Source organism: Chiroxiphia lanceolata, chromosome 8 (assembly GCF_009829145.1).
Source record: "Chiroxiphia lanceolata isolate bChiLan1 chromosome 8, bChiLan1.pri, whole genome shotgun sequence".
In the NCBI taxonomy this organism is placed as follows: domain Eukaryota; kingdom Metazoa; phylum Chordata; class Aves; order Passeriformes; family Pipridae; genus Chiroxiphia; species Chiroxiphia lanceolata.
Genome location: NC_045644.1, coordinates 20437828 through 20463860, shown reverse-complemented (window position 1 = coordinate 20463860; position 26033 = coordinate 20437828). Strand labels below are relative to the sequence as shown.

The following is a 26033-nucleotide window of genomic DNA, read 5'->3' as shown; positions in this document are numbered from 1 at the left end:
AGACTTGATAAGGGGGTTAAAAACTTGGGAGTTTGTTTGAATTGCATGAGGAAAGGTCTAAATATTGCATAATGAAAGAGTAATGTGCATACTAGGAAAGTCCTGTTACTAAATCCTGGTTCCCTCACCCCATTTCCACCATGCCTGGAATATTTTTGCTGCCATGACCTTCTCTTCCTCACCCTCCGCTGCTTCTAGATTGTGTCCTTCCAGCCCTTAGATGTTTTCATTCATGTATTTGAGTCCTTGTGCTGCCCATGGCCCTTCTGTATCCAGCCCCCTCTCTGTCTTTTCTTTCCGAGCCTCCACTTCTATTTACAGCTCTGTTTTTCTGCTTGCTTAAAGTTTCAGATGATTAACTCTTTGTAAACCATTGCTCAATTGTCAAGTGCCTCGATGTCAGCACTGCTGCCCTCTGATCCCCAGGTGGTCCTCTGACTTTTTGGAGTGGTGTCAGCTGATAGTAAAGCTCAGTTTTGCCAGCTGCCTTCAGATACCTGTTTTGGGCATATGGTATGTTTTAAACTGTGTTTGCAAACCCAGTTTCTACTGAGAGCATTAGATCTTAATTCAGACAATTGTGGTACAAAGCAAAAGCCACGAGAGGAAACTGCAGGAAGTGGGACTGGAATGGAAGGAATGTGGACTGGAAAGACAGACAGAAGTGCACTTTAAACATTTTTTACTAGACTGTAAATAGGAATGGACTGGAAAACCAAAAAAAAAAAAATCTTTGAATGTTGGTTGGGTTTTGCAATATCAAGGTTTCATATTACAGAGAAAGAAAGAATGGGGAAAGTGTTGAACCGAAATATCAGAATCAGCTGACAGGTAGTGTGTGCTGTGATACACATGTTTATTGATAAGTTTCTTGAACTCTGCTTGTAACTTAAATTACGTAAAAGCCAATCATACTACTAATGACTGTTGGTGAGGAGTAGTGTTCACACACTACCCTTCGTGTTTGTTCCAGAATATACTTTCTGTAGTCTTAGACTTCTTTCTCATTTTTACGGATCTGACTCACTATTTTCCAGAGGAGGCTGCACAGACATCACTGTAGTTTGGATTTACCTTCCTCTCCTGTTGCCATTTACACCAAGAATTTCTACTGCTAAAACAGAAGATGAGTAAGTATTGGAATTTAGCATGTGTCAGTTTTCCTCATTGGTATGACGTTTCCTAGTGTGAGAAGCCCTATGGAATGATAAGCCCTGGCATACATTTGGCATTGAAACTTGCGAAACACAAGCACTGCTGCTTTTAGTTTCAATTTAAAAACTGAACCTGGTCTGTAAGAAAGATTTCCATGGAGTATCTTTCAACAGTGAGCTGGCTTTTTTAGAAGTTACCCTCACCCCTATAAATGCCAGCTGTTGAACATCTCTGGAAGAATCTGCGGCTCTTATGGAGCCTGACGTATCCTGAAGCCCCGGTGCCCTGCTGTCTTGGCCCCCCTGCACGACAGGCAGCCTGACAGGGCTTGTGCCGCTCGCCTGTGGCCAGGGAGTGATCCGAGCCCTGCCAATGCTGCCAGCCGGCATTGTTCCTGGTGCCATCTATCCATGTGCTGTGGGGGCTGCCGGGAGAGGGAGGGCAGGCCTGCTGCCCGCTGGCGGACAGGAATGCACGGGGCAGCTTTGGGAGCACAACCGGCTCGGGAGCAAAGTTCTGGAGCGCGACTCCTGCCTCGAAGGGTCGGGGAACTGATGGGCTGAACAGCAAGGAGAGCCGCTGGGCCTGTGAGGAGGCTGCTCGGAGTGCGAGTCAATGCAGAGGAAGATGAGATCCCCCAGGACTACAAGTCCCAGTGTGCAGTACTGCTCCTCCGGTTGTGTAACCAGCACCCTGGCCCGGGCGAGGTGGTGGACAGCCAGAGGTCCCCTCCCACACAGGCCAGGGCCGGCTCTGTTCCCAGGCAGCTCCTCTCTGCGGGAGTGGGAAAGTGTAGCCTTTATGAGCACCAGACACGCCGGGCCCGAGGGGTGTGAACACCCTTTGGCTATGTAGGATGTTTTGGGACTTGCAAACACATGCCCGCAAGCAGCCATGAGGGCAGGTTATTGCTGAGTTCCTGACAGGGAAATGGGGCTGCTGTGACCTTGCCACAGCCCTGCTCCTTTGCCAAGGGAAGTTATGCTTCCTCAAGTTTTCCGTGTAAGAAAATGTAAATTTCTCTGGGCAGCAGCGTTGGCGGTTGGCTGCTAAGCTGAATCCCTAGTTATAGGAAGCGTCTGGGAAGAGAGAGGTCAGGCTAACCGGATCGGGAGTGCGTGGGCAGGCAGTGGCTGCCAGTGCGTAGGCATGCGAGGTGTCAGTAGCCATTTAGTGAGAGCACAAGGTCAGTCAATGTCGGGGTGCGAACAGAGCCTTGTCCTCAGGAGGGAAGGCTGACCCCCATGTTAACCGAGCGAGGTCTTCTCTGCCTGGCCCCTACCTGTCGCGGTACCTCCTACCTCACCCTGTGACAGCGCCCTTTTTGGGCCACGCTCTCAGGAGGAGCCCACAGTTTCACGGACGCGGGTCCAGGACTGGTGTTCTGGCAGCGACAGCATCACCTGGAGCGGGGGGGGGCGAGTCCCCCAGCCCTAAAGCCGGCTGCCGCTGCCTTGGCAAAGGCTGTTCCGGGCCTCGGCTCCCGGGAGGGCTGTTCGCTGCTAAGCGGTGCCTGCCCTGCTCTCGGCTCCACAAGAGCCTCTCCCTCGCCACGGTTCAGCCGACCGCGCTCTGGGGCTGCCCGCCCCGCGGAGCCCGGTGTTCCCGGCTCCGTGCAGTCCTGCTCGCCGGCTGCCGGCTGCCTTCCCCAGCGCTGTCCCCCTCCCCCGGGCCGGCAGCGCTGCTGCCACGTGGCGCCGGGGCCGCGCCGGCCCGTCCCGCTCCCCGCGCCGCCGGACGGGGCGGGCCCGGCCCTGCGCTGCCGCCGAGCGGGACCCGCGCTGCCCCGGGGCGGGGCCGGCCTGGGCTGTCCCGGCGCCGCTCCGCACGGCCGGACCCCGCTCCGCCCGCCAGCCCGGCCCGGCCCCGGCCCCGCCGCCCATGGGGAGCGCGGCCCGGCGGCGGCCCGGCAGCAGGAGGGAGCGGGGAGGCTCTGCCGGCGGCCCCGCTCGCCCGTAGCTCGGCGGGGCATGCCCGGCTCCAGGATGCCGGCCTGGGGGATCCTGCCCGTCACGCTGCCTGCCTTCACCATCACCGGGATGTGGATCGTGTGAGTGCCGCGGGGCCGCCGCCAGCCCCCCTCTCACGGGCGGCGGGGCCGGGGGCGCCCGGGCTGCGGGCGGGATGCTGGGGATGCTGTGGGCTGGGGGGCCGGAGGATACTTCAGGGTGGGATGGTGCGAGACAGGAGGTTGCGGGGCGCCGCTGGCCCCCGTCAAGTTGGGGCACTTCGGGACACTCCCTGGCTCCCACACCTCCCTGAACCCCCGCGGCTGCCCTGCGTGGTCCCCGCACCCCCTGCAGCAGCTCTGGTATGTGCCTCCCTGGCCTGACATCCCTGACATCCCGTGGAATCGCGCGCCCCTGTCCCGGCGTGAGTGCCGCTGATGCTCAGGTGACACGGGAACAGCTTTGGGAGCCGTGCCGCCAGCCCAACTCCTGCAGCGCCGGGGCCAGTACATGGGCACCCATCCCATGGATGGAAGGGCCTTGTGCTGGGGGCAGAGGCTGTGTCACCTGGGTGAGCAGCATTACTCCACCCCACCAGTCCCCTTCTCGGGCCTTAGCACTGATGGGCAATGGATGAGGGACTTTTCCCAAAGGCACAGAGAGCCTCAGTATTGATGGTGGGACTTTCCAGGGTGCGAATGCACCCCATAACCCTATAGGTCCCTCCAAGTGTTTCCGCCCTTGGTATCCCCTGTCCTCCTTCACAACAAAGCCAAATGCTGACTCTGGTGCAAGGAACTTGTGCTCCAAGTTTTTCCCTTGGACACAGTAGAAAGCACTGTCTGTCTCCTGTGAGTGACCCGGGGGAGCAGATGCAGCCTGGAGCAGCCCAGGTGGGGGTAACTGCTTTATGGTCCTCACAGCCAGAGCTGCCCTGGGAGTGGCCCTCTTAGGCCCTTTTCCTGGCACCAGACATGTCCTGCAGCCCCCGATGCTGTGTCCCTCACAAGTGCAGTACCAGCAAGAGGTCGGGCAGTTGCCTGTGGAGTGCGTGGCCCACGTGGGGGCCCATCAGCCATGCCTGGGATTCAGAGCCATGAGAGGGGACAGGGTAGGCAGGGGCACATTGTCTTGGGAGACGACAGTGCTGTTTGTGCTTCTCTTGGCTAATTGCCCCCTTCCAGGAGGGTATGGAGGTCTGGGATGAGCACTGAGTGCTTGGGTGAGATCTGGGAAGTGACTGGGTGAGGGATCTGCTGGAAGGTGCTGCCCCTTGTATCCCCCCAGCTGTCCTGCTCTTTGCCTCTCTTGTGGGAACACCCTTTTTGCAACCCAGCTTTATGTGGTCAGCTCTGGCAGGATAGGGGTTTTTGTGTTGGTGTCGGGGCTTGTTTTTAACCTGAACTCTTTATGGCTGTGATCTGAACAGCATGGTGCCGCCTGCTGCTGTGGCTGCTGGGCAGGAGGGCTCCTTGATGGCTGGGGCAGCCACAGGGCTGAGCACCCCTGGGGTGAAGCCGGATGTGTTTCATGAGCCCCTTGTTACGCTGACCAGATGCAGGGGTGACTCCACAGTGAAGTGCTTGATGGAGCTGATCTGCTCGAAATGCCCTGCCAATGCACCAGCTACTTATCCAGACTATTTACAGCTCCATCACTAGCCAGCCAGGAGTTGGGGGAAGCACAACAGAGCCATCAGGTGACAGCTGGCACAGCTGTGGGCTGGTGGAGAGCCCCAGTACCAGGGCGGGGGCTCCGTGGCAGAGCAGGCCCCAAAAGACAGCAGCATGAAGGGGAAGAGGCCCCACAGAAGCATCTGCACTGAGCTGGAGCAGGAGGTGGCTCTCAGCAGGGATGGGGGTACAAGGCAGGGGGACCTGCTCCCAGCAGTGGGAGCTCCGCAGAGCGTGTGCTGGGCTCATGCACTTGTTTTCCTTTTCCCTGCTTTGTAAAGCTGGGAGGTGCCGTAGGATGAGTGCTGGAGTGAGGAGCAGTGAGGATTTTTATCCTCTGCTCCCTCAGCTGGTCCCTGGGGCTGATCCGGGTACTGGCAGAGAGCAGGGGTGCAGGGAGGCAGGTGGCTGCAGTAACCCTGTTGTTGTCTCTCCCCCAGATATGCCATGGCACTCTCCAACAACCACATCTGCCCTGTTCACAACTGGTAAGGCCTGGGGGGAGGCAGGGGCTCTTTGGCACACACTGGTTCAGTTAAAGGCTTTGTATGCTGGGTCCCCTCCAGACCTGTCCCACTTGAACTGTGCCACTCTGTGCCAGACTGGGTAGCTGAGCTACCCCCTGCACCATCCCTGTGCTGAAAGGGGGGTTGCGGATCAGGTTGACCCTGGGTTGGGGCTGGGAATGACAGGAGAGGTGGGAGCATTAAAGAGGACTCAGAGCCACCTTCACCCTCAGCAGACATGTTGGTGACAGCGATGGGGTGCAAATGCCCCAGGGCATGTACCTCCTGTCCGGCCCACAAGTAGCTTTCGGGAGCAGAACCACTTTGGGGGGACTAGCTGCTGTCAGGGTTGGACTGCCCTCTCTCCCCTGCCCAGGCTCGCATGCGGTTACAGCTGCTCCCGTGAACAGTCCAGCCCTGCTGCAAACCAGGCAGAGAGAAGGAGGCCATTGAAAAAACACAGCATGGAGAAAGTATGAAAATAAGTGGTCAGGGAATTACAGAGGGCCGTGTGTCTCCATGGAAAAGGTTGTGACTTGCTTGCTTGAGGCTAAATCTGGCAGTGCCAGGGGGATGGGATGGCCCCGCGGCGCCTGGACACCCCATGAGCAGAGCTGCCTGCAGCTCCCCCACATGGGGGACAAGGCGTGGAGAAGGCAGGGACTGGGAAAAGAAACCCTTTTTGGTCTCTTGGCAACTTCTTCTGCAGGGTTTTTGGCTTGCTGTGTCGCCTTAAAAATCTGCCCAGAGAGATCCATGTTAGTTTAATTCTTACTGGAGTGTTTGAAGAAGGGAAAAAAAAAAAAAAACCTGCTGCCATTTCCTGCCTGATGGCTGATTCTGCCCTGGGAAGAATGTGTGTGTCGGGTTGTCTCCGCCACACAGCCAGCCCTTAATGATGAATAATGCTTCCCGGCCTCAGGCTACTCTCTTTAAACAAAATAATAATAAAAAAAATCCTCCCAAACCAAACACGGCCCCAAGAGCAGCATTTGAGGAGGCCGTGGGGCTCCACGCCTTGCCTGGGTTTAGTGGTTGGAAAACAAAGCCACCATAAACTGAGGAGACTGAAAAAACATCAGAGCCCAGCCCGGCTCTTTCCAGAAAGGATTTTTTAACCGTGCGCTTGCTGCACGGCCGGAGGTGGCGGATAGTCAGGCTGGGACAGGGATAGGGAAGGGCTGGTCCCCCACAGCTCCCATCTCCACCACTGGGCTGGAGGTGTCTGAACCCTTTGGAACACAGGACTTTGGGCTCCCTGCCTGTGGTATGAGGAGGGGGTCCTACTCAGCCATTCCAGGTAGAGGTGGTGGATGCCTGGGTGATGCTGCTGCAAAGGGGCACCCAAAAAACCTCTGAGTGTGTGCCAGCTCCTGAGAGAGCTGTGAGGGTGAGGGGGCATGTACCCCCATGGAGGGAATTTGGTCAGGATTGCAGGCAGCAGTTGTGGTACAGGAAGGTGTCTCAGGCTGATAAAGAGCTCAGGGTCCCCATGTTCACGGGGTCTGTGGGCGCAGGAGACACTCCCAGGGAGCTGCAGTGGGTGGGGGCACCAGAGCCCTGCCCCGGCCTGGCAGTACTGGGGCTGCTAACAGGCTCCTGGGGGGATGCCCTCCTGGTGTGTCGGGCAGCCAGCTTTGGTCATGTCCTCCCTCAAGCAACACCTCCCAGCTCCTCACAGGTCATTCTCTCCCTGGTACGGACCTGGTATGGGTCCCAGGAGTGCTTGTGCATTTCCCCACACAGCTCAGTGTTCTTACCTGGCCCCTGCAAACCTGGAGCTGTTGGTAACTGCATGCCCAGCTTCGTCAACAGCTCCCACCCCAGGGATGTGTGATGGTGCTTGCAGGTGGATGCTCCCACCAGAAGCCCCTGAGCCCAGCACCCTGGCCTGTGCACTCAACGGGGTGTGCAGCCCTCTGCCCCACCATGGCTTCTCCCTCACAGACAGGGGCTCTGGGTAGACAGCAAAGCCAGAGGCAGGGGATAGGCTGTGGAAGCCCAGATGTGATGCTACCAGAGGACCCTCTTGGGCAGTGGTTGCTCCCTGGAGGGGCTTGCAACAGGATGCAGGCACATCCCTGGGGTCGAGCTATGCTCACTGGGGAGCAGCTCTGCTGCCCTTGCAGGACTAGTGGACAGGAGACATGAGGGTCCCAGGCAGCATCTCTGCTCTCCTAACCTGTCCCTTTGCTGCCGGCAGGAATTACAATCAGTCGTGTGACGTGGACGGACCCAGCTCCTGCTGCACTCTGGATCACATCCCCCTCGTCAGGTGAGCAGCTGCAGGGTGGGAGCACAGGGCAGAGCCGCTCTGGGACCCCTCCAGGACAAACCAGGAGAGTGTTTTGGGGAGGGGGGAGCAAGCGCACAGCTAAGTGTCCCCTGTCTGAGGGCTCCCTGGGTCTTGCTTTGTCCCCACAGCAAATGTGGCACCCTGCCTCCCGAGAGCTGCTTCTTCAGCCTCATCTGCAGCCTGGGCTCCTTCATGGGTAAGTGCTGGCTGCCAGGGGAGTGGGGCTGGGAGTGGGCTGCCCTGCAGCACACACCCCCAGCACAGGGCAGGAATGGGATGAGGGAGGCCGCAGGCAGCAGTGTGTGATGGGGCTGTGTCTCCCTCCTGCAGTCATCCTGGTGGGACTGCTGCGCTACGCCCACATCCTGGAGCGCCTGGGGCCATCCCTCCTCAACACCCTGGGGCTGGCCACTGGCTGGGTCTGCGCTGCCGGCCTCACCATGGTTGGCAATTTCCAGGTAAGGCATCTTCTCGGGAGTCCCCATGGGCAGGAGGGTGGGAGGGGCCTTGGCTGGAGTGGGGCAGTGGCAGTGCTCAGCAGGGTAGGGTTTGGGGTGGTTTAGTGGTGGTTTCTGTCTGTGCAATCCTTCCCCTCTGCTGGGTTAGCGCTGTGCTTCCCAGAGTGCTGGGAGTCCTCTTTGCTAGTGTGTTCATAGTTCAGGTCCAGATAAAGCTGCTGGGTTTGGTTTAACCCTTACCTGAGACCCTCTGCAAGGTCTGTCCCCTCCATGGGCACGTGCAGGGCCAGGGACGTGCCAGTCGGGCTGAGGACCGTGCCAAGCTGCCGATGCTCCTGCTCAGGGGTGATGCCAGGTAACTGTCAGGACAGAGTCTGTGCTGGCAATGACCAAAGTGAGCCCAGGCTTGGCAGCACACAGCAGCACTCAGCCCCTGCCTGCACTGCCAGGCACCGGCCTCCCGGCAGCTGCCTGCCTGCTGCCTATGGCAGCCAGTCCCTCCTGCTTGGCAGGAGGCTGCTGCCGGCGCCAGCCACAGGAGAGGCTTGCTGGCCCCAATCCCCCTCCTGCCCCAGCTGTGGCTCAGCAGCACTGGGCTGTGACCCTCATGGGGGGCAGTGCAGGTGGCCCCAGATGCCTCTCAGGGCAGAGGGCAGCCCCTGCCCCTGGGCACAGCAGGGCTGCTGACCCACAGATGAAAGAAACAGAGTGCTTTGAGATCCCAGCAGCAGATACTGGGTACAAATCTGCTCTTCAGCCAGGAGTCGGGCACAGGGTGAGCTGCCTGGACTTGCTCCTGGCACTGCCTGCACCCCTACCTGGGCAGGAGCCCAACCCCTGGAGCAGAGCCATGCTGTGCCAGGGAGTGTCCCAGGGTGCTGGCACTGATGGTCTCTTCCCCACAGGTGGATCACGCCAAGGTGCTGCACTACATTGGGGCAGGGGTGGCCTTTCCCACCAGCATGCTGTTCCTGCTCCTGCAGTCCATCCTCACCTACCGCATGGCCAAAACCCGAGGGCAGTACTGGACTGGCCACTTACGAAGCATCCTCACCACTGTGGCCTTTGTCACCCTTGTCTTCAGTATCCTGAAGGTGTGGGAAGAAGTTTGGGGATGGGCTGGTGAAAGGTGTTTCTCATGGTGGGTTATGCACCCCGTGTTCTCCATCCTTTTGTCTGGCAGTGAGGCATAGTGCCAGAAGAGGGGCTGGGCAGGGGACTGAGGTTGGGCAGCTCTCTGCAGGTATAGGCTGGATGAGCAGCAGTCTCAGGGCTGGTAAGGGGCTGAGGAGGGGAAGGGATGCTGGTGGGCATTTCTTGGGGTGCTGGGATGCCCCAAACCAGCCCTGTCCCGGCTGCTGCAGCCCAGCCACCACTGCAGGCTCCAGTTCCACATAACCCAGGGCTGGTTAACTGATGGGGTTTTTTTCATGAGACAAAGGTATTTTGAGCTAAGTCTGTCTGGGTTACCTGTATGACCAAAGCTGAGTACAAAAGTGCTCTGTGCAGGTGCCGGGTGGGCACATGGCAACACCTCTGCCAGCCAAGGCTCTCTGGCACCCATAAGCCAACCTGCCCGTGAGGATGAGGGAGGGAGTGGTGAGCAGGCACTGGGGTTTGCAAACACCATAGCAGGGAGGGAGGGCACGGTGTCAGGTGAACTGGGGCTCAAAGAATGGTCCTGAGTGTGTGGCCAAGGAGCCAGGAGCTTGTTTGGAACTGAGGGTGGGGCTAAATTGGGAAACAAGGTGGTGGTTATTGGGCAGGAAGGGGAAAAAACATCCAGTGTCCGTGGGTCCCAAAGAGGCTGGCTGGGGTCTGGCTGAGGTGAGCAGCACAAAGAGGAGCCTGGGAGGTGCTGGCAGGCCTGGCACATATCAGAGAATCCTGCTCTGTCACAGCAGCAGGCAGGCAGGCTGGGAATCAGGCAGGGAGCTGGGAAGGGTAGGAGCGCCGCAGGGCCATGCCAGCTGGGAGGGACAGGAAGGGCACGTAAGGACAAGGGAGACAGGATTGGTGCCCATCTGCTGTGGCCATCCTGCTCTGTAAGGACTGGGGACTAGCAGCAGGAAAGCAGTGAGCTGTGGTGTGGACAGTGTGGGGAAAGGGCTGGGATCTCTCCTAATGGGATGGGGGGAGTGAGCAGAGGGCTCTACACTGTACAGGTCAGGTCCCTGCCTCTGCAGCTCTCACAGATCTTGGTCTCACTGGCAGAAGGCACCATACTGCTGGAGGCTTCACCTGGAGGGTTGGGGGATGCCTTCTCCCCTCACCCACAGTGGCTCTGGCAGTAAATTTCCCTAGAGATCCTTGGTGAGGATGAGAGAAAGATAAAGAAACTCTGGCAGCAATAGGACTTGGAGAAGCAGGAGCAGGCCCCTTCCCTGGCATGGACCAGCCTGCAGCACAGAGGGACAGGAGGTGCTGCAGGGCTGGGATGAGCAGCCCAAACCCCATTACCTAGGGGATGGAGTGCTGATCATCTTTGATGGCATCCTGCAGGAGGATGGGGAGTGTCAGCCTGGCTTGAGGAAGAGACAAGGGGTGTGGGGAGGGTGAGGCATCTGGGCACCTGGCTTGCACTGAGAAGTGCAGCCTTAGTTCCTCCTGCCTTGACCTTTTCAGAAAATCCCAGCCTGGCATCAGTCCCATGGTTTACTGAGGCTGGTTTGGGCATGTGTGCCACCGCCTCACCCGTGCTAGGGCCCTCGTGCTGCTGGGTTTCTGGGTTTTAGGAGTGGCAGTGCATTTCCTGCAAGGGTGGGTTCTCACAGCCACCCCAGCATGCGGTGGCAGTGGGACATGTTCCTCCATGAGGTGGTCGGTGTCCATCTGTGCTTTCCTTGACTGGCATACCCTCAGGTGGTGTGTTCTTCATCCAGGAGAGCTTTGTGCTGCAGCACGTGGCTGCACTGTGTGAGTGGATGTTCATCATCGATGTCCTGGTCTTCTACGGCACATTCACCTTTGAGTTTGGGGCCATCTCCACAGACACCTTCCTGGTCCTGCTGAAAGCCAGCCGGGCTCCCAAAAGTTACAAAGACGAGAGCAGCGTGTCCAGCACGGCCCACATCCACAGCCACGTGGAGGGCTTGGCTATGGCCTGACCCCCACAGGAGGCAGCTCACAGTGGAGGCTCCCAAACTGGGCTCTGACAGTAACTCCCCACCTTGAATGTCTCTGAGACCCCAGCTGCCTTGGGGTGCTTGTGTGTGTGTGTGTGTGTGTGTGTGTGTGTGTGTGCACGTGTGGGCATGTGATGCCCTCCGCTCTTGGCAGGAGCTGTGTCCAGGACTCCTCTGGCAGCTGGTGCCCCTGCAGGAGCTGCGCCCTCTCTGCCCACAGGATTTGGGGGCACTGTTGGGGTGCAGGGATGCCAACCTGGTGCTATCAACAGAGCCAGGATCTGCCCCGGAGCCTCTGGGGTAGCCTTATCTGAGTCAGGGGCTGCTGCAGGCAATCATACAGAGGCCCCCTTCTGTAAGTGATGTGCAGGAACAGGGGGCTCACTCTTCCCTCACCGCACAAGCTGGTATGCTGGAGGGAGGGAGATCTCTGTTCTTCCCTCCTCCACAGGGAAGGTTCAGCAGAGCAAGCCTGCCAAGTATGACTGTCAGAGGAGCCAAAAACCCAGAGTGCCTTTTCCCTTCCTTGGGAAGTTATGGCAGTGCCGGTCTGTCTGCACCCCCAGTGAGAATGGCAGCAGGGGGTCTCTCCCTGCCTGGCTTCCTGGGTGGAGGCAGTGCCTCACACTGCTACAGGATGACACCAGCAGCCCTAGCTGGCCTCCCTGGCCCCTCGAGCTCTTTCTGCTCAGGGCCTTCCTTGCCTTCAGTTGATGACTTTCCTGTCATTTTTTTCAGCTTTGAGAATTGCTGAGGCAGGTTTCACCTCCTGGGTCGTGGCATTCCCGTGCTCCCAGCTAATTTGGGAAGTGAGTCTGAATTACCATCATACAAGGCACTGTGCCTGCAGAGCAGCGGATTTCCCCCCTGTACCGCTGCCAACCGAAGCTGTCCCATGAGGGAGCGTCCCAGTCTGGGGTGGGCGGCCACCAGCCCTCCCATCCAGGGAGCACAGGCATAGAAAGGGGAGGCACTTCTGTAGGAATGCATGCCCTGTTCTGCTGGGACTCCCAGATCCGTCCGCTGGTGCCTTGGCCAGCACCTGCCTGGTGGGAGGGAGCCCATCCTGCTCAGTCCCAGCATCCTCAGGCTGCAGCCCGGGGTGTTCTGGGCAGGGGGGTGGGGTGTTGAGGGGTATGAGTGCTCTCTGTGTGTGTATGGTGTGTGTGTATAGATCTAAAAACATGTATATATATATATATACCCATATATATATATATATAAATTTTCCCTTGTCCCTGGAGAGGGGCATTTGCTGCTGCTGCTGTGCGCATTGATCAGGTTGGGCTTGCCTATTTGCCCACCTTTCCAAACCGGCCTGTAAATCCACCAGTATATGTAGTTCAAAGAGGAGCATTTCTGACTTTTATATCTAATATATTTTTTAAAAAAAATATATAAAGACAACAGTGAATTTACAATAATAAAAGTGAAAATCAGCCATGGGCGAGGCAGATGGTCCTTCCCCGCCGCGGTAGCAGCTGGCTTTGGGAACGGGGTTAGTGGCCCTGCGGGTCTCGGGGGACAGCCGTGAGCCCGGGGCTCGGTGCCCTGACCCGAGAGGGACGGGCGGTTTCGCCGGGATGCAGCAGCCTGGAGCTGCCTGTCCCCTCGGGGGTCCCCCGGCCCGCCCTGCCGCTGTCCCGCCGGGCGGAGCCGGGCCCGGGAAGCCCCGGGAGGCGGAGTCAGGACGGGACTTTCCCGGTACCGCGGCCGGGGCGCGACGGCTGGGCTGGGGCTGGGATGAAGGTAAGCGGCCGGGCCGGGGTGGGGGTATCTGGAGGTGCCGGGGGGATGCGCCCGAGCGGCAGCGGGCAGGGCTGCCTGCGCCAGCGGGAGAAGGGTTCCCAGGGAAAGGGAACTGAGCGGTCCAGAGGTTTAAAGTTCCCTTGCCAGGGCTGCCCATCCTTGCAGAAGGCCCCTCGGCCGCTCCTGGGCCTCCTTCTCGCCCCGGCAGCCACGCCGGTCCCTGGCTTCCTCTGGACCGACCATGGGGCTCGCTGGGGTAGGGGAAGTTGGGAACGTTCAGGATGGAGAGACAGCTGCTCTCTTGGAGTGGGGAGGAGGCAGCAGGTCCCAGCGCTGGTGCTTACACCCGTTTCCCTGGCGGTGGGGAAGTTGCTTATTTTCCTGTTTCTGTGTTGCCAGTGAGTTCTGCCTTATCCCTCTGCTCTCTCTCTTGCATGTTGAGCCCTGCTTGCACTGGAGCAGGGCTGGCTTCCTGCCTGCTCCGAGGGGAAGAGATCCATGCCCGCAGGCTCAGCAAGATCTACCCCAAATGGAGACGTGAATGCCAACACGGTAGTGGTATTGTGGGTAGAGTGGAAACCAGAGAGAGTGAGAGATGGCAAACGCTGGGTTGTCACTGAGAGGGGTTCTCTGAGGGCACACAGATGTACAACTGGAGCAATGGTTCATAACACAACAGCAAAGGAGCTGGTTTACAGGCCCTAGAGGAGAAAACCAGAAGATCAGTGGGTGGCTGGGGTTTGCCAAAACCGACTTGATAGCCACAAAGAGAGTAAAGGCGTTTTATGCAGAGAGATACAAATGGCTTCAGTGCTCGAAGGCAGGCTGTTGGGAGGGGAAGGCTTGGACAGCTTTCAGGGAGAGGGGATTTTTCTCTGCTGTGCTTGCACATTAAGGACCTCATTTCCAGGAAGGGTCTTAGAGCAAAGTCCTTGTAAACAGTAGGAGAGACTCAGCAGCTTCCTGCCAGCCCCTTGCCAGTAGCTGTTGGGACACCTGGGATGGAGCAGAGCACAGGATTTGTGCAGAAAGCAAGGCCAGGTATTTAGGGCCATCTTTTTCAGGTGTTAGCAGACCCCAAGAGAAACAAAATGCACAGGGAATCGTATGTTAGAGGAGCAGCCAGCTGGGTGGCTGGAACATGTCAGCTGTACACTAGGGCAGTTTGGAGCAGGGCTGCGCTCGTGCTGCCTCCTGCATTTCTGGAGCACTCTCTCCCATGGCTACTAAACACTCTCGCCTCAGATAGACTGACATATATTTCCCTCCTGCCTGCGGGGCATCGGCTCTGCGAGTCAGCCGACTGTCATGGGAGGAAAGAAAATAGCACCTGCGTTACTAGGTCACGTTCAAGGAGCTGCAGGCATGGAAGAATGGCTTTAACTCACGCTGCTTGCCAGCAGCTGGCCCTTAATTGAAGCAGTCTGGCTGGCACAAGGGAGGCTGTGCCGCCTGGCAAGGGTGCCGTGGCACTGCTGTGCTCTGGGGCCAGGAACTGGTGCTGTGCCTCACAGTGCTGGGCAGTGCCTTGCATCTGGGTTGCTGCTCTTTTCCCCCATTCCCAGCAATGCCCAGAGAATCCTTCCTGAGCCCTAGGAAGGTGTGAAGATGGGGAGGAATTAGCCAAGCAAATGGGGGCTGCAGTTCAAGATCATGCTCCAGCTCAGATGTGCTGTGTAACACAGACCAGGGGATGCTACTGATGGAGGAAGGAGAGATGGGTTCCCTTCTGGGATGTGTGGGGGATAAAAGCTGGGTGTGTTACATTCCTAGGGGAATGCTGGCATGGCTGCTTGGCACAGGAGGCAGGACTTACCTGAGGTTGCTTTTCCAGGAATAAAGAAGCAGGTGATGACACTATCTCTGCTGCAAGGTGGGCTTCCTCCAGCACACACTCTCCTGAGAGAGCCAGAGCTGTGCAGGCTGGGGAGATGCAGGCACGACTCTATGACATCCCAGTAATGCTATCTGCTGCAACGAGTGGAAGTATCCTGGGCAGCAATGAGTGCGCTGTGAAACCCCTGGAGAAGGGGAGCTGGCTATCCAAAGGGCACAGTTTTTTCTTATCCAGCATCTTCAGGCCTGGGTTCCCCCAGCTGGGCTCAGCAGGTAGAGTTCGAGGTGGCTGTTCCCAGCACACTGAGGAAGGATGTTTGTCCCTTTCTTCACCTCTCTGTAAAATCTGTGCCAGCAGATGGGGTGGCTGGCTGGTGGTGGCAGGCTGAAGCTGCCCAGGCGGTATGATAGATGGGATCCCAACAGCAGGGAGGGCGTGCTGCTTCCCACAGGCCAGTGGGGGGTTGTGTCCATGTTCCTAGGCCTTTTGAAGGTCCTCCAGAATGGCAGGAGGAAGGTCCCGCCTCATTTTGCAATGCTGGATCTCTACCTTCTCTCTCCTTGCACCCTCTGCTGCACCTGCAGGTCCTGAGACTCCATGTCCCAGGCTGCATTGCTGTCTGGGATGCATCCCACAGGCTGGCAGGGCAGGGGCTGCAGGAGCTCACCAGGGCTCAGGTGGCAGGCCAGCCAGGGGAAACCTCAGGCCCGGTGTCACAGGACAGGCCCCTTGGAGGACTTGAGTGGCCGAAAAAATCTCCTTGAAAAGATTCTGTTCAGCTTCTGAAGAATATGAGTCCGCACGGGTTGAACAATACCCTTCCTTCCCTCTTCTCCCACACACCCAAAATCCCCTGAGTGGGACCTGCAGCACCACTGATTCAGAAATTCATGTATGAGGGCACTGCAGAGTCAGATACAGGGGCTTTTTTGCTTTTTTTTTCTTCTTTTCATTGGTAGTGAGAAGAAATGTGGAGCAAGAGAGCGTGCTCGGAGGCTCTGCTCTGATCCTGCCCCTTTGCTAGAAGTCACCGCTGGTTTTCCGTGGTCAGGCAGACCTTGACACCAGTGGAACCCCTGTCTGTGGTACTGGCAGTCCCTGTGGCAATGCTGGGGCTGGACGGGTTGTTGAGACCAGCCTCTTCCTCCCCGGTGAGTAGGAGGGTGCGAGTGCGAGCGTCGTGTGGCGGCAAGGAAGGGCCCCTGCTGCTGGCAGTGCCTTGGTGTCAGTGGGGAGCATGCAGTGCTGAGTGCTGGGGCGGTGGGATATGCTCCCACAGGGAGCTCTGGGGCTGCCGCTTCCACTTTGAAGGCAGATGTTCCCAAGCGGGAAGGAGGGAATGGGAACACGGATAGTGAATGCCTCTCACAGGCCACCTCCGCGGGACGGATGCGGGAGCTGCCGTGTAAGTGGAAACTGAGGGAGAGGGAAAGTACCCCTTTGATTGCCTGGAAAGGGACTGCCATGTGCTGGCTTTGGTCTGCAGAGCTCTGGAGAGCTTCCCCTGGCCAGGGGGGGACCAGTAAGCTTGGGGGCAGCGCTTTGGGACGGCTTTCCTGTTTGAGTTCAGAGGGTCTTGGAGGAGACATCCCTGTGCCGGAGGCACATCATCGGGGTGGGATTTGTGGGGTTTGGGACCTTGGGGGACCCAGGAGCTGTTGCCGGGCTTTGTGGCGCGGGCGAGTGGTTTCAGCCGTGTTGTACTGCAAGTCTTGCCGGGGAAGGGCCGATGACTGCGCGGCAGGGACCACCGCCTGTTAGCGGGGCAGGCGGCCGGGGACGGCAGGGCCAAATCCCTCCGTGCTCCCGGGGGAAAACTCGGCACATGTGGCGCTCCGGGGCTGCAGGGAGCGCCCGGGCGAGGATGGCCGGGGGAGGCGGGCGGGCGTGCTCCGGGATTTTCCAGCCCGCCCGGGGCTCCGAGTCCAATCCCCAGGCTGCGAGGGGAACGGCTCGTTCCCACCGCCCCGGGCGGCCGCCGGCGGGCGCAGGAGCGGCCGCGCTCCGGGCCGTGCAGGGCCGTGCCGAGCCCCGGCCGAGCCCCGCGGTCCCCTGCCCTGTGCCCCGTGCCCGGGCCGTGCCCCGTGTCCCGGCCGCGGCGGGCGGGGCGGTGACGCGCGGGCCCGTCATTTCCCGGCTCGGCGGGGTTTCTAGGGACTTTCCGGAGCGGCGGTGCCTTCCTGCAGCCCCGGTACCCGCTCAACCCCCCCCCCTCTCCCCGCAGGCCGCCGGCCGGCCCCGCGCCGACATGGACGAGCAGTTCCAGCCCGTGAGTGCGGCACGGATCGGATCGGGTCGGCCCAGGGGGGGTGTCACTGCCTGGTCCCGGTCCGTAGCTGGGCAGGGAGCAGTGCCCCGACCCCACGGGTGGGGTGGGAGGTGGGGATCTGTGCCTACCTCTGGGGTGGGAGGTGGAAGGGTCTGTGCCTGCCTCTGGGGTAGGAGATTGGGAGGTCTGTGTCAGCCTCCAGGGTGGGTAAAGGGGATCTGCTGCTGCCCCCAGGGATGGGCAACGAGGGATCTGCTCCTGCCCATCCCTCTTCCCAGGGAGGGACAGGGGATCTGTTCCTGCCCTGATGGGGGTCTGTGCCAGACTGCCATCAGCTGCCCAAGGTGGGAGATGGGGGTCTGTGCCAACCCTCCAGAGCAGTTGGGGATTCCAGCCCCAACACACTCATCACACTGAATCTTCTCTCCCATCACCCAGTGCCTGGATGGGATTGACTACGATGACTTCAGTTTTGGTTCCCACATGATGGAGCAGAAGGAGCCCCTGATTGAGACGGGTAAGGGCCCCTCTGGCTGTGCCCTTCCAGGGGTCCCCAGCTGCAATGGGTTTTCCCAGCAGGCTGACTCACACCTCTTAGTTCCCAGCAGCACCACAGGCTGTATCCTTACTGGCCTCACTGTGAGCTGGCTGGGAATCCCTGTCCTGTGCCACCAGGATGGGCCCTGCTGCTCAGTCTACCAGGGACTATCAGCTTAAGCTGTGACCTCCCCGTGGTCCCTGCTCCCCATGTGACAGGGCATCCTCTGGCCTTCCCCTCCTCTCCCTGCTGCTCTGACTGCTGCTCCCAGCTGCGCTATGACAGCAGAAGGGCTGGGGGCCTTCAGTACCCTCATGGGACAGACAGGGGTCACCTCACTTTCAGTACTGCCCCCATACCTCCAGCGTCCTTGCGGGAAACATGCACTTTGGTTATCCCATGTTTCTCATCGGTACATCTCCTTTCTGTTCTCCAGTAGAAGGTCCCTACCCTCGTCATTATTGAGCAGCCAAAGCAGGTAAGGATGTCACCCAGGGTGTACTGTCACCCTTACTCTCATGGCATCAGGTTTTGGCCCCCCCTTGGCTGACCCTCTCTTTGCCTCCGCAGCGGGGTTTCCGGTTTCGGTACGGCTGTGAGGGCCCTTCACATGGGGGGCTGCCAGGAGCATCCAGTGAGAAGGGGCGCAAGACCTATCCCACAGTCAAGGTGAGCGCTGCCCTGGGGAGGGGATGGAACAGCATCTTCAGCCAGCAGTGCACGAGCACCAGGAGGGAGCCTTGAAGGAAGGACAGGAAATTTATAATTAGCTCTGTGTGTCTCACAGCACTGGAGGGATGAGAGGGCTGTGGCAAGAGGGGTGGTGGCTATGGGGAGGGGATTTGTGGAGAGTCCTGCAAACTCCTGGTATATTGTACCTATCTCCTTTCTCCCTGCAGATCTGCAACTACACAGGGATGGCCCGGATCGAGGTAGACCTGGTGACGCACAGTGACCCTCCTCGTGTACATGCCCACAGCCTGGTGGGGAAGCAGTGCAACGAGGCTGGCAACTGTGTCACGATCGTGGGACCCAAGGACATGACAGCTCAGTATGTGTGAGGGGACCCGGGGTGGCCTCTTGCCTTTGTGAGGTGGCTGTGGGTGCTGCCTGCAGCTTACAAGATGGGGACAGGGTGGGGGTTAGTGCACACTGGAGCTGGATTTGCTGGATGGGGCCAGGAGTGTGTTTAGACAAGTTCATTGTTACAGCTCTGTTCCCTGAGCATTTTGCCTAGATCTAGGTTTTGGCACATGCACCTTATTTTGGGCTTCTGTCCTTGGGTTGCAGCTCCCCAGCTTTGTAGATGCCTTTGAAGCCAGCTGAATCATGAGGTTATTCAGCAACCACTGCAGTTGCTCTTATATGTCCAGCCCTGGCTCAGCTTGGTCCTGTTTCCGTTCCTCTGGCTTTCAGTCCCTCTGGTCTTGTCTTTGACAGCCCTTTGGACTTGTCACCTGTGGAGCCCAGAGTTTCCTGGCTCCTTTCCTGTCCTCTGTGGTATCTCCTCTTCAGCCCCACACATGTTGACTCACTGCTGCCTGAGTGGCACTGCTCTGTACTTTGCTCAGCTCCTTCCCAGCTGCAGGAGACTACCCCTTTGGGCTGGCTGCTCCCAACCCTGACACTCTGAGTTCCCAGGGGGTTCTCTCTTCTCCAGGTTCAGCAACCTGGGTGTGCTCCATGTCACCAAGAAGAATATGATGGAGATCATGAAGGAAAAGCTGAAGCAGCAGAAGATGCGTAACAGGAGCCATCTGCTGACGGGTGAGGGCAGCTTGGGGACTCAGCAGAACTCGGCCCCATGGGGTGACAGCAGGGGGGCTGGGGTTAGTTAGTGTGGGGCTGGATTGTGTGGGTGGGGGGACCTGGAGCACCATCCCCCCACCCAGCCTGACGGTATCTCACCCTGCCCTGGCAGAAGCGGAACTGCGTGAGATCGAGCTGGAGGCGAAGGAGCTGAAGAAGGTGATGGACCTGAGCATCGTGCGGTTGCGCTTCACCGCCTACCTCCGTGACAGCAGTGGGAACTTCACGCTGGCCCTCCAGCCTGTCATCTCGGACCCCATCCATGACAGCAGTGAGCATGGGGCCAGCCTGGGGAGAGTACAGGGCAGGGTGGGGTAAGGAGGTGAGGGATGCTCTGTCTGCACAGTGGCTCTGAATACCTCCTCTTGCTCTGCAGAGTCCCCAGGAGCTTCCAACCTGAAGATCTCACGAATGGATAAGACGGCAGGCTCCGTGCGGGGAGGGGATGAAGTCTACTTGCTGTGTGATAAAGTTCAGAAAGGTAAAAGCCATTGCCTCCAGCCGAAACCTTCTGGAGGGGCTGTGGCAGGACAGATCTGGGGCCCCTGGGTGGCCAGGGGTCTGTGTTCCTGGAGCCTGACTGGGGCAAGGAGACAGGCGCTGCCAGCTCCCTTCTCTCCCCAGATGACATCGAGGTGCGTTTCCTACGAGGATGACGAGAACGGCTGGCAGGCTTTTCGGGGACTTTTCCCCACAGATGTGCACAAACAGGTACAGGGGAGACAGGGAGTGTCCTGCTGTGCTCCAAGGTAGACAGGTGCCCTGTGGGGTACAGGTGCCCTGTCCCCAGCTCCAAGGACGAGCAGGACCTCATATCCATGTGTCCTGCCCACAGTATGCCATTGTCTTCCGCACACCCCCCTACCACAAGCCCAAGATCGACCGTCCTGTCACCGTCTTCCTGCAGCTGAAGCGGAAACGGGGAGGAGACGTGAGCGACTCCAAACAGTTCACCTACTACCCGGTGGTGGAAGGTGAGCACCCCCCAGGCAGGCTGCATGTCTCCTGCCACCGGGTCTGCCCCTCACCTTACTGCCCCTCTCTCCCTGCAGACAAGGAAGAAGTAGAGAGGAAGCGCAGAAAGTCCTGCCTCAGTTTCCCCAGCACTTTGGCGGGGGCTCACACATGGGGGGTGCTGGCGGGGGTGCTGGAGGCTTCGGCTCTGGAGGAGGTGAGTGGGGATGCCTCTTCCCCCTCCCTGCCTGGGTGGCTAGTCCCGACCCCTTGGGGCTTGCTGCTCCCCTCTGCTCACCTGTCCTCCTGCTTGCTCTGCAGGTGGCAACCTCAGCTTCCCCTACTCTCCTGGGCTGCCCTACAGCAACATCTACTCACCTGGACCCCACCCTGTGGGGAGCTACCAGGGGGGTGTGCAGATGAAGGGCCCCGAGGCAGAGGGGCCCGGGAGCGACAGGCAGGCACCCACAGAGAGCACGTACTGCAAGGAGCTGCAGAAGCATGGTAGGAGCAGCTGAGCTTGAGGGGGGCCTGGGGGACATCACTCAGGAGAGGAGGCATGGGTTGGGGGCCTTTTGGGGTACTGCTCTTCACTCCTGGGGGATACAGGAGGGTGGATGGATGGGGCTGCTGCTCCTGGAGGTGACATCCTGCTTTGCCCCCCAGCCCAGCTGTACCAGCTCTGGATGCTGGCACTGGCTCGTCGCAATGCCCATGCCCTGCTTGACTACTCGGTCACTGCCGACCCCCGTATGCTGCTGGCAGTCCAGAGGCACCTGGCCGCATCACAGGACGAGAATGGAGACACGTGAGCACACAAGGCATTTGGAGGGAGAGTGTGGGAGCCTTGTTGGGCGTTAGAGCCATTATGGGGGCTCTGGGTGTGGCAGGGTGTACCTGGAGAAGCATGGAGCTGAGCTAGGGACCAATCCACTCTCTTTTCAGGCCTTTGCACCTTGCTATTATCCATGAGCAGACAGCTGTGATCAAGCAGCTGATCGAGGTCATTGTTAGCATCCCCAGCCAGCAGATCATCAACATCTCCAATAACCTGCAACAGGTACATGTTTTGCAGAGCAGCCAGTTCTCTACCTGGGAGTAGTTCCTCATTCCTGTTTCCCAACCCTGGGGGCTCCTGTTGCTGCTCTTGCTGAGGGGAGGCTGCAGATCTGAGCAAGGTGCAGCCACACTGGAGAGAACAATGGTGCAGGACTTGGCTCCTCTTGTGAGCGCTGCTGAGGGTGTGCTGCTGTCCTGCAGACGCCGCTGCATCTGGCAGTCATCACCAAGCAGCCCCAAGTGGTCCAGCTCCTGCTGCAAGCCCGCGCTGACCCAACCTTGCTGGACCGCTACGGCAATTCCCTGCTGCACCTGGCGCTCCAAGCTGGCGATGAAGAGATGCTGAAGACACTGCTGGCCCACCTGGGCTCGGCTGCACCTTACCTGCTCCGCCTGCCCAATTTCCATGGTGAGTGGGGTTGAGGGACGATGAGCAGCACCATCGGTGCCGTCATGGGCTTTGCAAGAAGGCTTCTGAGTCTCTCCCCATCTTTCAGGCCTCTTGCCTGTGCACTTGGCTGTGAAGGCAAAGAGTTTGGCCTGCCTGGACCTGCTGGTCAGGACAGGAGCTGACGTGAATGCAGCGGAGAGGCAAAGCGGAAGGACCCCACTGCACCTGGCTGTGGAGATGGAGAACCTGAACATGGCTACCCACCTGGTGAAAAAGGTGTGAGGCGGCTGGTGTGGTGGTGGCTGTGGGACAGGGATGGAGTGCAGCCTCCTACAGGGCCCTGGCAGAAGTGGGGGCTCCCCTGAGGTGTTCAGGTAACAGAATGTAGGAGGAGAAGTGCCCAGGCAGCCCATCATCATAGCCTCTCACCTTTCTTGTTAGCTGGGAGCAGATGTCAACAGCCGGACTTTCGCCGGGAACACCCCCCTGCACCTGGCTGCTGGCCTGGGCTCCCCTACCCTCACCAAACTGCTCCTCAAAGCTGGTAAGGCACTGCCCTTTCTCCTTTCCCTTCCCTCTCCATAGCCCTGGCTGCCTGTGCTGAGGAGTGCCAGGCACAGGGCAGACCCCTAGGCCCACCTTCCCTTTTGGGGGTTCATTCCACCCTTCCCTAACAGGGGCAGATGTTCTGTGTGAGAATGACGAGCCCATGAGCCTATCCTCATCAGAGGCCAGCAGCGACACGGACACTGACCCTGAGGAGCAGGAGCTGGCCATGGAGCTGGGGGAGCCAGCCCTGGCTGCAGAGCACAGCAACAACCCCAAGCTCCCCATGCAGGGGCACTGGAAGGCAGGGCACAGGCAGCGCCGCTGCCACACATCCCTGGACCTGACTCGGAGCCAGAAGGTGTGTGATGCCATGGAACAAACTCCCAGGGAGCATTTCTGTGTGGGTCATGGCATGGATGGGGCAGAGCTCCAGGAGATGCTCCTGTGAGGATGCCGGTGCCCCTCCATGTCCTGGGGAGATCCATAGCGTGAGGAGGTGATGGGAGATCTGGGCAGTGCTTTATGGGATGCTGACATCTGTCTGCAGGTGCGGGAGATACTGCTGCAGGCCTCTCAGCAGGGGCCCAAGGCGGAGCTGCCTACCGCTCCCCAGCCAGGTGAGTAGCCCTTTTCCTCCCAAAAGCACCTCACACAGGCAGGGCAGCACCCTCCTGGGGGCAAGGATGGGCAGCATGAGATGGAGGCACCTCTCCTGTGCAGGGAAGGTCCTGTCACTGGACAGTGAGGCACTGCAGGGGCTGGAGCAGCTGCTGAACCAGGACTGCAGTGGGTCAGACTGGATCGAGCTGGCCAAGCGCCTGGGGCTCTGCAGCCTCGTGGAGACCTACAAGGACACCCCCTCGCCCAGTGTCAGCCTCCTGCGCAGTTACGAGGTCAGTGCCTGGCTGAGGTGCCCCTGTCCCACCTGCCTGCCCAGCCATCGGCCCCACTCAGAGCCCTCTCTCCACAGCTGGCAGGTGGCAGCCTGGGGGGACTGCTGGAGGCATTGGACTCTATGGGGCTCCACAACGCCGTGAGGATGCTCCACAAAACTGAGGCACTGGAGAAGCTGCAAAGCACAGGTACAAGAGAGCATGGGCTGGGCAGGCAGAGGGTGTCTCTGCTGCCCCCCAATGCCCCATCACTAAGAGCACCCGGGGATTCCTTTGCAGAGCTGAAGGAAGACAGTGCCTACGGCAGCGAGTCGGTGGAGGAGCAGGAGCCCACGTTGGCCTTGAAGCCGGGGGGTGAGCTGCCCCCCAGCCAGCAGCCACAGGTGCACTGAGGAGCCAGTAGCCCCTGTGCCCACACACTGCCTTGCCCACACAAGTGCCTTCTGGACTTGGGGTCCCGGCTGCATGGACTAAGGGGGATGGGACGCAGCCGGCTCCTGCCCCTCTCTGCTCTTATTTAATGGTCCCTCTTCTAAATAAAAATACACAGTTTCCATTAGCCTTTGCCCTCCCTCTCTCCAGCCCCGGCCGTGAGTCAGTGGGCACTAACCCTGCTGAACTCTGCCTCGGTCTGGGAGTCTGGCAGCAAGGAGACAGCTGCCAGCCCCTTCTCAGCATCCCTCTGTGCCAGGGCTATCCCCAACTGTGGGGAAGAAACCACAGCACACACAAGAAGTGAAGAGCGAGTTTTACTTCAGTAACCGAGAGAAGCTGTACAAAGGTTTTTTTCCCCCCTGAGCCACTTGGGGCAAGGGTGGATTTTTTTTCTTTTTCTTTTTTTTTTTTTGTTTTGTTTTGTTTTGTTTTTTGCAATAGACTCAAAAGAGCAGAATAAAAAGTTTGACACATTCGCAAAGTCAGTGCTGAAACCAGCCAGGTCCCAGGCAGCCGAGAACTGCGTGTGTGCCCCTGCTCACAGCCCTTCTGCTGTCCCCAGCCCCCTTTCTGGACAATCCTGAAGCCATGCTCCATCACCTGCACCTTGCTCTGGACAAGCATCCTTCAGCCCACCCTGGAGTGGTGGGGGCCACCCCAGTCTGCCCCACTCCTTGGCAAGGAGGGAGCCCATGGCTGAGGAAGGGGCTGCACCACTGCTGCTGCAGCCTGAGGACCCTGCAGTGCTGCAGACCATGTTTTCCTGGCAGCCTCTGAGGCCCTGGCCATGTGTTGGAGAACAGGTGTGGGAAGGAAAGCTGGCTCCAGCCTGTGCCAGACCCATAGGGCAGTGGGGACCCACTTGTCAGCCCTGGCTCCAGGGGTCACGGCCCCACTGGGAGTACTTATACACTGCTGCCCAACATGCCCCGAAGACGATGATCACTCCCAGATGGCAAACAGGGCCTGTCCAGGCTGCCAAGGGGGAATGGGAGTCATGAAGCACCGGCCCATCAGCATCCCATGCAGCCACAAGTGCAGCAATAGGTACTGCCATCCCAAGGCTGCCTCCTTGTTGCTGGCAGCCACAAGGCTGTTTCCCCAAAGGGTTGCTGGTGCCAAAGTGGAGCTGGGGAAGCAGGCAGCAGCAGCACACACAGGAGCCCATGCTCAGCTTGCTGCAGGGCAGGGAGGAGCTGGATTGTCCCAGGTCCTTGTAAAAGCCTCTTTTCCCCAGAATGCAGTGCCTACAGGAAATGGCTGAGTTTCTGTTTTTTTGTTTTTTTTTTTAAACAGTTCTCAAAAAGCATCAAAAGTAGCCCCAAAAAAACCTCCCTGGTGGTCAGCTCGATCTGGTACTAAAAAGTGCAAAACTGTATCACAAAAACTGTTCAAAAGTTGTAAGAAAGCGGGGAGGGTGCAGAGGTGACTGAGGTGGCAGGGAGGGGACCAGGTGCCATTGCCCTGGCTTCCCTGGCCACCAGCCCCAGAAGAGGGGACAGGTTAGGACTGGCCCCCTCCCATCTACCCCCATGGCACGACGGAGCTGGAGAAGAAGCAGCCGCTGGCTTCATTTTGCTGCAATTTTGTCTTTTTTTTTTTTAAAACCATTGAAGAATTGAGGCCAGCAGGTGGGTTTCAGTTGTTCCCCTTTCCCAGGGCAGAAGAGTAGGTCCTGCAGCCAAATGCAGGACAAGGAGGGGCAGGAACAAGTCTGATGGGGCCAATGGTGTGGGCAGCTCCTGCAGGCAAGGACCAGGGACTGTCCTGCTCTGCCATCATCTCCGGTGGATGGGCCGTGGCCCTGCATGGCTGGTGCTGGTGGCTGCAGAAGGGCTGTCACCCCCTCTAGCTTGTGCCGCAAACAGACGGACACATGCAGGGTCTCGGCGGGCACACGGCCTCCACCCCCCTGCTGGGGGGGCAGGAATGGAGCTGCAGCGCAGGTGGCTGATGCCCCTCACTTAGGACTTCTGGGGGTGGCTGGGGCGGCCAGTGCGCTCTGAGACATTGCGCTTCACCTTGGTGGCCGTGCTGGAGGGCTCTGCGTTGAGCGAGGGGCTGGAGCGGGACTTTTTCAGGCCATCATCCTCCCCACCCGCTGTGTCAAACAGGGTGGACTCAAATGCTGCCAGGTCCTCGGAGCCAGCCTTCAGCTTGGCCCGCAGCAGCATGGCGTAGGTGCCATAGCGGGATTTCTGGGGGGCACAGTGCAGCAGAGAGAGAGGTTGGCAAGCTGGGTACTGTCCCCTGCACAGCATCCCCATGTCAGGGGGTGCTCGTGGCCCCACCCATCCCAGCCAGCATCCCAGGGCAGGGGAATGCTTGTGATTGTGGCAGTGACACATTGCAATTCATCTGACAGGGATGGGTTGGACCCATCGCTCA

At 59.0% G+C, this 26033-nt stretch overlaps 3 protein-coding genes across 8 annotated transcripts in view; 2 read left to right on the top strand and 1 right to left on the bottom strand.

Annotated features, from left to right (window-relative positions):
* Nucleotides 1–3048: 3048 nt before the first annotated feature.
* TMEM150A (transmembrane protein 150A) lies at nucleotides 3049–11198 on the top strand. Its single transcript, XM_032695518.1, has 7 exons — nucleotides 3049–3205; nucleotides 5218–5265; nucleotides 7487–7558; nucleotides 7708–7775; nucleotides 7910–8037; nucleotides 8943–9120; nucleotides 10900–11198. The coding sequence occupies exons 1-7, from the start codon at nucleotides 3126–3128 to the stop codon at nucleotides 11142–11144; spliced, it is 819 nt and encodes a 272-aa protein (XP_032551409.1). The 5' UTR covers nucleotides 3049–3125; the 3' UTR covers nucleotides 11145–11198.
* A 4656-nt stretch (nucleotides 11199–15854) lies between these two features.
* NFKB2 (nuclear factor kappa B subunit 2) lies at nucleotides 15855–23769 on the top strand. The gene is given in 26 exon segments (XM_032695617.1): nucleotides 15855–15899; nucleotides 16973–17017; nucleotides 17456–17534; nucleotides 17992–18005; nucleotides 18007–18033; nucleotides 18126–18224; nucleotides 18455–18606; nucleotides 19216–19322; nucleotides 19477–19635; nucleotides 19741–19845; nucleotides 19989–20008; nucleotides 20010–20075; nucleotides 20200–20338; nucleotides 20417–20440; nucleotides 20443–20535; nucleotides 20640–20822; nucleotides 20985–21126; nucleotides 21264–21378; nucleotides 21579–21786; nucleotides 21875–22044; nucleotides 22210–22312; nucleotides 22446–22675; nucleotides 22865–22934; nucleotides 23038–23210; nucleotides 23288–23399; nucleotides 23490–23769. Coding segments are annotated over 26 exon segments (2793 nt in total). The 3' UTR covers nucleotides 23603–23769.
* A 260-nt stretch (nucleotides 23770–24029) lies between these two features.
* Nucleotides 24030–26033, bottom strand: part of PSD (pleckstrin and Sec7 domain containing) — a 48765-nt gene continuing 46761 nt past the window's right edge. For all 6 annotated transcript variants that reach the window (XM_032695611.1, XM_032695614.1, XM_032695613.1 and 3 more), the window contains one exon: nucleotides 24030–25843. In XM_032695611.1, coding sequence (XP_032551502.1) covers nucleotides 25610–25843 — 234 coding nt within the window. In that variant the 3' untranslated portion in view covers nucleotides 24030–25609. The remainder of the gene's footprint in view (nucleotides 25844–26033) is intronic.

Bases quoted from the DNA above. Each gene is read 5' to 3' on its own strand.
- TMEM150A (XM_032695518.1), top strand. From the start codon at position 3,126: ATGCCCGGCTCCAGGATGCCGGCCTGGGGGATCCTGCCCGTCACGCTG. The intron at 3,206-5,217 runs GTGAGTGCCGCG...TCTCTCCCCCAG, and splicing joins ATCACCGGGATGTGGATCGT to ATATGCCATGGCACTCTCCA. The intron at 8,038-8,942 runs GTAAGGCATCTT...TCTTCCCCACAG, and splicing joins CCATGGTTGGCAATTTCCAG to GTGGATCACGCCAAGGTGCT.